A 10,177-nucleotide genomic window follows, 5' to 3' on the forward strand; every position below is an offset into this window, starting at 1 on the left:
TCTCTTTCTCGCGGAGAAAGGCATATCCTCGTCGCGCGATTCTCAGGATTCCTCGAACACTTAGATTTCAGAATCCGACATTCTTTCTACGTTCGTTGAATTTTACATGCAACACGATATCCGCGGCGCTTGAAACTTCAGTTCGTAATTAAACTCCTTAACTCTCGTCGAATCCTCTCCCCCTGGATTTTTCGCCGTTATACCGGGTTTAGCCGACGGGCGCGCGCGCGTGTGACATCTCGCCGAGACTTTCAATACCGGAATTAATTAAGTTACAAATTGAATTTCCGGATAAATAACGAATGTATTCGGCAATGGTATGCGAAATTGAATTAAGTCTCGTGTAACGTTGCGTACTATTGCTGCTTACCTGTGTACGCTCAACGCCGCTTTAGATCCTAATCCCTAATTAAGCCGCTTAATTCCTCGAATCCTGCACCCGACGGAGGCCGCGCCGAAATACATTACGTGAAATTTTCTCAGCTCTTCCGGTCCGGCCAGATTAAAATAAATTCGCGCTGAGATATCTCGAAATTTTTCTACGTCCGGACTCTCCGGGCTCGCGTGAGACAGAGATTTCCCCATTACACAATCGTAATATCTAGGCCAGGATTCGCGCCCGCTGTGCTCTATCCCGGCGCATTGTCCCCGTCTAAAATGTAATCCAATTTAAGTTTCGCGTTTCCGACCAATCAGCGGTGTTGACTTAACAATAAACCGCTCGAGGATTTGTCGTATCCTCAAGGATCAAGTTTCTAACGAAAGTGCTGCATTGCGGTCCTTCCACTTTACGGTGTAGGTTTGTTTACGCGGTATCTCGCGCGCGCGTTATCCCGCAACCGTCACGATTGCGCAGAGATCGGCGGATGCGTTTCGCTAATTTTTTTCCCACCGTCCGCAACCATAACAATGGAAACAATGTCTGCTTCAATGTCCGCGAACGATAATCGACATGAGATCCTGTTTTGCAAGTTCGAAATCGGCATCGCGTATATTTAGCATAAACGTATTTAATCCCGTAAATAATTCTCGCCCATTGCCCAAAGCCTCGGCGGCTTTATAAATTAGCTGATTAGCACTTTAAATTATGCAGCCGTTGTGAATGATTAACGCTAACGCTAATTAAGCTTAATGACGTGTACACGACGATAATGTCGTGTAAATATTACGACGGTGTCCGCGATATATCTCTACTCACCAACGGGAGTTTCTTCGTTCCAAAAGGAATCATCTAAGGTGTAGTCGGCTTCTGAAACGAAAAAAGAACATACAAGTTTGATAAATTAAATACCTCCATGGAGCGTCGTGCATCGTAACGAGCGTGTGTCAGCGAGATACCGTGCACTAAAGAACAAAGATAATCTTCCACAAGGAAGCGACGAGCGAATAAACAAAATACACACAAACACATAGCCGGGCTACCTCCTTATTTCTTTTTTCTCTTCGCGATATAACTAGCCAACAGTAATGTTGCCGTGAAAAGGGCAAAAACGAGAGCGAAAGGGTTAACAATGACCCAATGGACGGGAATGCGTTCAGGTATTTCAGTGATTTACCTGAGAATTTTAGGCGAGCCGAACTTTAGTGAAGTTTTCCAAGCAAAACAAACTCTTCCACCAGCCGCGCTCAAACAAGGAATCGGGGATCAAAAGAATGGAGGATCAAAGGATTTAACATTTAAGAAGCTTAGGGCTCTGGACACCTCGCATCCAAGACGTCAAGATCCAAAGAATCTATCAGGCGGGAAGCTATTCTCCGGGTAATTTGCGGTGAACTTTAATAGAATCTCAGTCGGGGGATAGTTTCATAGTCATTTACTCGGTTGGATATTAAGCTTCAAAGAAATAATGAAAAATAAAGCGCGCGCACTTAAATTTTTGCTTTATAATGTAAGTTCCTAACATTCTTCCCGTCGGCGATTCTGGGCTTCCGCGTGCCGTAAGAACGACACGGTGCGTCCTCTCGATCTCAATAAATGTTCCCCGCGGCACGAAATGTTACAAACATGTTATTTAAAATGTCAGGTGTTGTGGCAGCGAGCGCAATGTTGTCGGACGCTTCAATATTGAAACATCGTAATGAATCCGTTAATTATGCAGCAGTTGGCCGTCCCCTTATTATCGTACGCTCACCCGGCGTTCTTATTCATCCCTGCATAATACAGGGGAAGCGCTAACCTTTTTATACATTCGCGCGCATACATACCAAATAAATTTTTTATATTGTCCAGATATAAGATATCACCTCCTGCACACACACTCTCGCGCGGATGTACGTTGACTTTCGGGTCCTTGTTACGTTCCCTTGATTGATTGCCGCGCGACAGTATTGTACTCCCTGTTTTTTCGCGAAAGAAATCTGTCCGAGCGATCGTCAGCGATTCGTTGAAGTTTGCGATTCGGATTGCTCGCGAAACGTTCGCACACGTACACCGGCAGTATGAGTAAGGATGTACGGTGCGGTATTTGCATTTTTATCCTGCGCAAGAATCAGAATGAATGGCGGAACTTTTTCATTGCCCCGCGCGAGCGCAGAATTTCTTGCCGCAAAATTCATAAGACGGACGTGGCGCGGATAAAGGGACGACGGTTTGTACTGGCCTACTTCCGGCACGGGAGCACAAAAAAATCAGCCCGAGGCGAAGTCGGCCCCGAATGGATCGGAGTCAATGACGGCCGGCTCTATAGCAGCGATTCTTAACCTCTCGCGAGCCCTTCGGGGCCCTTCGAGCGAAACCGGAGCACCACTCCTCACGACTAAGCGACTTGGTGGAATTTTGCGAACGTTGTCTGTCGTCGACGTTATTAATCGTCGCCTGAGAGATCTCTGTGTGATTCATCGTCACTCGATGGAGACCGGTGCGATTCTCTTGTTCTTCGTTCGTTACTTAATATCGAGGCGTTTGCGATCAGAGCAAACAAGCTGGATTTAAAGTCCGAAGTGGCGAGAGATCTTTTTCGCGAAAGATGAAGAAAGTTCGACAGCGCTGCATGAGAAACTTGATAATTAAGTTATCTGAAACTCGAGAGAACCGGGAAAGGTTCCGCCATTCAAGTATCGCGGTGTCACTCACTCAAAGGGTCGCAGGTGCACATGAAGAATCCCCCTGACCCGCATGAAGTTCGGGCAGGTTCGGGCGCGTAAATACTGGAGTGAAGGATTGAATAATCTCGTTAGAGCCGAGACTGTATAATCGAAAGCCGGAAAAATCAACGGGAGGAAGCGCGCCAGTTTGGTCGAGATGGGAGATAAGCACGCGAAGGAAGGACGAGAGGTCCCCGGGGGAGGTTTAGCCAGGTTCTCTCGGAGGGGGAAAGGTGCTATATTGTCGCATATAACAATCGGTTTATCTAGTGCTCAAAGACTCCTGCTTCAAAGGGTCCTGAAATCACCTAAGTTTCCAAGCACACTTGAGAGAAGGGAATGCAAAAGGTCACGCGAGAGTCTCGATCGAGACTCAACTAGACCCGGGTCCAGTGTCACTGCACTGCACTGCATTGCACGAGGTAGCTAATAATTCAATTATCCGCCTTCGCGTAATCCGTAATTTCCAAGATCCGTGCAAGAGCACAAGTTTCGAACGATAAACGCGAAAAGACGGGCGAGTGTACGGGAAAAATTACAGATCTGTTCGGTAAATTCGAACGAGGTTTCAGACGAACGCACCGTGTCGTCGCATATGGGATTGAACAATCGGTTTATCTAAGGCTTCAAAGGAGCCTCAAATCGTCTAAGTTCGCACACTTGCGGAGGCAAAAGGGTACCCGCAATAAAGAAAAATAAGGAAAAAGATAGACAGATCCCCCAACAGAGAGAAAAAGAGACAAAGAGAAAGAAGGAAAGGGAGAGAGAGAGAGGGGGAAGAAGGGAATCCTGGGCAAGGTTCGACTAGGTTCGGTTCGGTGGCATTGCATATCCCGGCAGATCTCGCAGGTGCAGGGCGTGGTGCCTTGTCGGCAATATCGATTACAAACCCGGGCGGTTGCGCATTCACGTCGACACGTGGACGTGGACCGGCAACCAGACTAAATTTGTGTTGCCCTATATTTTAGGTTCCCGCACTCATCTGCCTCTCAAAGATTGATTGCTTTTCCCTCCGTCCCTTCCTTTAGCCCTTCTCGTTCTCTCCCTCTTTCCGCCTCTCTGTCTATTTCTCTCTCTCTCTCTCTCTCTCTCTCTTCCTCTCCGTCTCTCTCACTCTCTCATTCTCTCTCTCTTTTTCCCCCTCTCACATTGTGCCTAACAGTACCGTACCGGAAGTTACGATCCTTCGACATGATTAAAGCGTTAAGGTTCAAACACTCTCTCGCACGCTAGAAAATGCAGGAATTCTTAGGAATAGTTTCAAGGATGTGAAAGCATCTCGTGGTATCCGGATCCAAGGATAAAAAAGAACTTGAAAGATCCGCTCTCTCCTCTTAAGCAGCTGAAGCCGAAAAAGAAACGCGACAGCTCGGAAACGATATCTTTGTATTTTTTTCGAGCTTTCGTCTGAGAAGAGCTCGGGCATCGTGTAAAATTAATTAAAACTTACGAGATGGAATTTCCGCGAGCTGGAGAATTATTTGTATTATCGTGAATATTTACGAGAAAGATAGAGAGGAGTTGTACCGACTCTCGTATAAGAGAAATGGTGGCGGTGAGGGAGGCAGAGGGGTTAAGGGCTCTAGAAACTTAGGGATGCAAATCCGAGGAGTTGAAGCCGAATTCGCGAGATACGTGTTTCTGGATTCCTAAAATTTCTTCGCTACTCGTTACCGGAAGATAAACTTCCCTCGTCGGAGGCTCGTCTCATTCGTTCCGTTGAATTCATTTCGTACAAAGAGCGTGTTACTCTACGCGAGCACCTTGGCGAACATCTCAAACTGCCCTTACATTTTAAAGGCTCTTAACTTTATTGCCGCAGAAGAAAGCACACACAGCAGCTGTCGATTCTTTCGCAAGCAAAATTCCTCCCGTCCGTCCATATTGATTACCCTTTACGGTTAACGGCTGTAAACCATTTCCGCGAAGAGCTCGTATTTTGGCAAGAAGACACGTCCGCGAATTTCTACCGTTTCTACGAATAATCTCGCGACCCTTAACCTGAGTAAGTTTAAAGCTCGAGGAGTTGGACGAATCTCTTAAAATCTCGAAATCCCAAAGTCTCAGGGTCAAGACGATCAAGAAACTACAGATTTAAAAAGCTGTAAATCCCACACGGGATCTTGTATCGACAACATCGATGTGTTTAAATTTTACCGGCGACAAAAGAAATCATGATTATTCGGCAAATCAACGAATCCGTTCATACACGTTAACGGTATGTCGTTAAGCCCGTTAAGCTTATCAAATGGGAAACATCGCGATAACATAATCCGCGCGCGAAAAACATAAATCAGCCGAAAATCCAGGCGCGATCGCGCGCAAAGTAATTTCCTCCTCCGAAATTATCAGCAGCGGCCTTGTCGTCGTGTTCCGCGCGTCCTGAGAAATCCCGCGATTACGGCCTTAAATCCACGCGCAATCCCAAATCCGCAGCATCCCTCTCCAGACTCAAAGGGTTGCGTCTCCGCTTAATGGAGCCGCGTACGTTCGAGATAAATTGCCGGCGTGGAAATCCTTTTCCTGTGCAAACTATTTATCCCGAAGACCGGCATGGAAACGTTTTCCGATGGGATAGGAAGCGTGAAGGAGGTGGGGGGGGGAGGGGGCGGTGGCATGCCGAGGAGAGAGGAAAGTGCTGTGTGAATGGCGAGCTGGTTAAAACACAACTTCAACCCCTCCCAGCTCTTTTCCCTCGTCCAGTTTCTATTTACTCGCTTTTTCGCCTTAATTCTTCGCGATTCCTCGCGCGAATTCGAGGATCTCAAGACTGGCGGACTTGAAGATCTAAAAGCCCGAGGATCAGCGGATTATCATATCGCGAAATCCTGAAGATGGATTTTCGGCTCTCGTATTGTCGGACGCTCCCGATATTGTTGCGCATTAATTGCAGAATTGTGCAATTACACATGGCGCTTAGGAGCGAAGCAAGTTCATCTAGAAGAAGTCCCGGAAGTCGAAGGAATCCCCAACGTGTCCTCGCGAGACGAAGCCCGGTATCCGAGATTACGGTGAAGTCGGTTTAATCCAGTTTTAATTCAGCTTTTAAGATGGTATAAGATCGTACTTGGCACGAAACATTAATTTGAAGAGTGAATCAAAGCGAAAGTGTATAAATTCGCGTCCTTGCGCGTCGTTCCTCGATGTGGCGATATCTCTCGCGGATTTTGATTTTTTATTTGTGCCGTCAATATCTCGTCGCGCGAGGGAGGTCTAAAATCGAATAAATATGCAATCAGAAGCGAACGGAGTTTCGCTTTGAACCGCCTACCTTGCGGAATTTGCTTCTCTTCCGTGTTTGTCGCAACTGTTTATTTCCTGCATTTATGGAAGATTCACGAATGCCAGGCTACGCGCAGGCTGAACAAATACTTATGTGCATGACGTCTCGGAAATGCCTTTCGTTTACGGGTTCTTTGATCAATTTGAAATGTCGAGCGAAAATTTTATCAAATGCTAGATATATATTCTATTTTTCGACATTTTCTCAATATTCTAATAAATAAATTCAAATGTGTGTGTGTGTTTTTTTTATTAAAGAGTTGAATCTAAAAATGATTCAGTCTCAATTTAGATTTGCTCAAGAGCAAAAACGGCCTCTGAATTTATCAAAGGATAAAACGTTATGCCGATGATTTCCATATTTTATGCACGAGAAGATAGAAAATATTGTTTCAAAGACAGATAATCGCCAATAGTCGCAAGGACACTTACAATAAAAGTTCCCACGCAAAGAAGCTCCGCGCAATAAAGGGTGTCTAATGAATAACAGGTCAACATTCTTATTTTTATATAATGTCTCGAGATGTGAACTCAAGTTTCTCCTCAGCGGGACACCTCGGCAAAAAAGGATACGCCGGCGATGCGTAATCCCAGGGACAGAGACAATGATTAATCACGCTCAAGTGGCTCACTTTCCCCTTCGCACGATGACCTCGTGATGCTTCATGCGTACAGAATCACGCATCTCCTCCGTGGGTCCTGGGCTCCTATGTGGGATGAAGATTTGCACGCATTCGTTTCAGATTTCAAACGCTTTGCCACTTTAAACACCGGTAAAGCGTAGGAATTCTAAAACAAATACCACACTTTGCGTTCGTCCTGATTGTTTTCCTTTTCTCTCGTCCCGACCTCTCGTTGTATCAGGATACATTCGGACACTGACAGCCGACTCTTCAGTTCATCGTTCTTCTAAATTTATTATTTTTCCGCGTCTTTTCTGTAGCAGTCAACAAATTTAGCCAACAAGATGGATATATATATATATATATATATATATATATATCTATATATATATATATTAAAAGATGTTAAGAATAGATCATTTTCAACATCCTTCTTTTTATGGGGGGCAAAAAGTTTCATTTTTTTAAAAACAACCTAGCTTAACCCAACAACTATATTACTGTGATATTGGCACATGTCAAGTAGTTAAGGACATGATTTGCTAATATATATGCAGAAACAATACATGTATACGCTTCGCCCCCATCCCGCAGGAAATCTAGCTTAACCTATATCGCTGTAACATTAGTGTACATCGCCAAAAGATATACATTTATTCATGTACATTTTTTGACACTCAACGTCAATGTCCTAGTGATAGGTTAGGTTAGATTTTTTGCGCAGTGGAGAGCGAAAACCCTCACATACATGTATTGTTTTCTACATACATATTAGCAAATTATATTTTCTTGAACACTCGACATATACTAATAGCACGTTGATATAAATCGGGTTAAGTTTTTATCATAAAAAAAAAGGATTTTTGCTTCTCCACAAAAATTAATACATATATTTCTTGGCTAAGTTTGTTGAATATTACAGAAAAGATGCGGTTTTAGATAAAAAAGTAGTGTGTTCAATCGATTGTGCTACTTTTTCATGATATCTATAGTTTTACGAAGTTTAGAATTCGTGCGTCTGATTGAATTCACGTTTTATCCTTTCGGCGGATTTCAGAAAATGCCGGATGGAGCGTAAATCACGAATGCCGATAGAGGATCACCGCGATAGCCATAAGTAGAAAATATCTCACTGGTCAAACAAAGGTAAAATGGATCGAATGGCTTCCTTCGTGGAAATTTAAGCTACGGCAGACGATATTTACTGGTCTATTTTTATCCGCAATAATAGAAGGATCTACCGTCGAAATTCGGGATAATCGCAGCTCCGGATCGAAGGTCTGAGGACTTAAAACGCTCGGGGACGCTTGCCGCGTTGTACTTCGTCGAGACGTTCGTTTTAAAAATGCATGTATCATCGTGATCTAATAATAGGTATTTCCGCTGTCGCGAACCATCTGTGACGGTTCCTATTTGTATCTTTGTCTTACGCCCTGTCGCTACCGTTTGCTGGTTCTCACAGTATTCGGCCGGTATCGAGATAGAGAATGATGACGGTCATTCCCGAAAAAGGAAAATGGACGGGACTGGTGCAAGTTGTGGGTGAATCAGCCGGAAAAGCGGCAGCCAGGTTCGGGCGGAATTTCTCAGGCGTCGAGGACGATTTAAGAGGACATACGGGAAAAATGACCCGCCACGAGAGCGCCTGGCAATTTCGCTCCGAAGCTGCGATTCGGAACGCGCCGATCCGGAGAGCTTTGCTATTTCGATATTTCGCCATTATCCAGAATTTCGACGGCAGATACCTCTGGCATTGCGGAAAAGTAGAACGGTCAAGATCGTCGTTGGTAGCGCGCTTAAATTTGCGCGAAAGAAACTTGATCCTCTTTGCCTCTGCCTGACCATAAAGATGTTTTCTATTTAAAACGCACAGGTTTCTGTCGAGTCCGAAATTCACGCTCTTGACAAAAAGAAAACGTCTTTTATTATTAGTACTATATATATATATTTTTTTTTATTCCATATTTATATACGTATGGAGTTGAGAGTATTGTAATTCAGACATTCAGAGACGCAAGACTGGCAAGTACACAATGTATAGAGTGCATCAGCCAGAAAAGCGGATGCCAAACTCAAATAGAAGTTTTCCGTCGTTGCGGCGGTGACGACGACTCCGGGAGACACGTGGGGAAAATGATCCGGAAATTTGCTCGCCTTGCTCCACTGCGATATTGTTTGCACATCGGCAACCAATACGCACGCGACGACGACGCGTCCCGCGTCGCTAAGGCGAAAGGGTGAGATGTAACAGCTGCAACACGAATCGCCACGTTCTGCGATAATCCACTCGTCTGGATCGAGCACCTCGTCTGGATCTTTTGGATCCTCCCGCATGCCAAAACACTCGGTTCCTTTTCCGCTCATCTCGATCCCTCACAAATTAACCAGACCAGAGACGGATATCGCGGCTAGCAAATCTAATAATGCGGTTTCGAGGGAGATAAAGGGCGCGCGGGAGTGCATAAAAGGGCGCGCCTCTCGTATACAGGCGGCTGCGACCGCGCCGGCCCAGTTTCGTAGCCGCTTTCAGAGATCATGCTAAAATTGGAGATCTCCTTTTCACCTCGCTAGTGAGTGACTCGGCCTCTTTCCGCGAGAAATTTAATTTCGCCCCCCGTCCGACGTCCCCGAGTTGCGCGCGTGTTCCCGGCTACCGCTACCCTCCCTGCATTTTTATCGCTACGTGACCAAGTTTTCGATTTCGCGGCCGGAAACATCAGGATTCGCGCGAGGGATAAAATTCAAACGGAACAACAAACTCGAGTGCATCGCGGGAAACGTGACGAAATTCGTGGAAGGCGGGATGGGTGGATCATTCCACGACCGTTCATTGATAACCGACGATGCACCAGCGCATTCGACCTACTTCATGCAGAATGTCTAGCCCGGTGCCTTCTCTTTTCCGCGACTTTTGCACGGAACTGCGCGCCTTGCGGAACACTCAATATACCGGGTCGAGCCCGCGCTAGAACAAAGTAACCGGCGTGCAATTTACGTTTCACGGAAGTAGAGGATAAAACCAGATCAGATTGGCCCACATTATGCATTCCAGGGGTTGGTAAATCCATCGTTCTTCCGTCACTCGATAACCGCGTAAGACCCCCCCACTTCCTCCCCCGCTTGGCCCTGCCACCCCTCTCTCGCTCTCTCTCTCTCTCTCTCTCTCTCTCTCTCTCTCTCTCTCTCTC

At 45.7% G+C, this 10,177-nt stretch overlaps 1 protein-coding gene across 20 annotated transcripts in view; it reads right to left on the reverse strand.

The window, feature by feature from the left end:
- LOC116851452 (disintegrin and metalloproteinase domain-containing protein 11) overlaps window positions 1–10,177 on the reverse strand; it is a 43,136-nt gene that overhangs the window by 24,816 nt on the left and 8,143 nt on the right. For all 20 annotated transcript variants that reach the window (XM_032830866.1, XM_032830855.1, XM_032830856.1 and 17 more), the window contains exon 2: window positions 1,199–1,249. In XM_032830866.1, coding sequence (XP_032686757.1) covers window positions 1,199–1,249 — 51 coding nt within the window. The remainder of the gene's footprint in view (window positions 1–1,198; window positions 1,250–10,177) is intronic.

Source organism: Odontomachus brunneus, unplaced genomic scaffold (assembly GCF_010583005.1).
Source record: "Odontomachus brunneus isolate Ranch 3 - 2012 unplaced genomic scaffold, Obru_v1 Obru_scaffold_176, whole genome shotgun sequence".
In the NCBI taxonomy this organism is placed as follows: Eukaryota; Metazoa; Arthropoda; class Insecta; order Hymenoptera; family Formicidae; genus Odontomachus; species Odontomachus brunneus.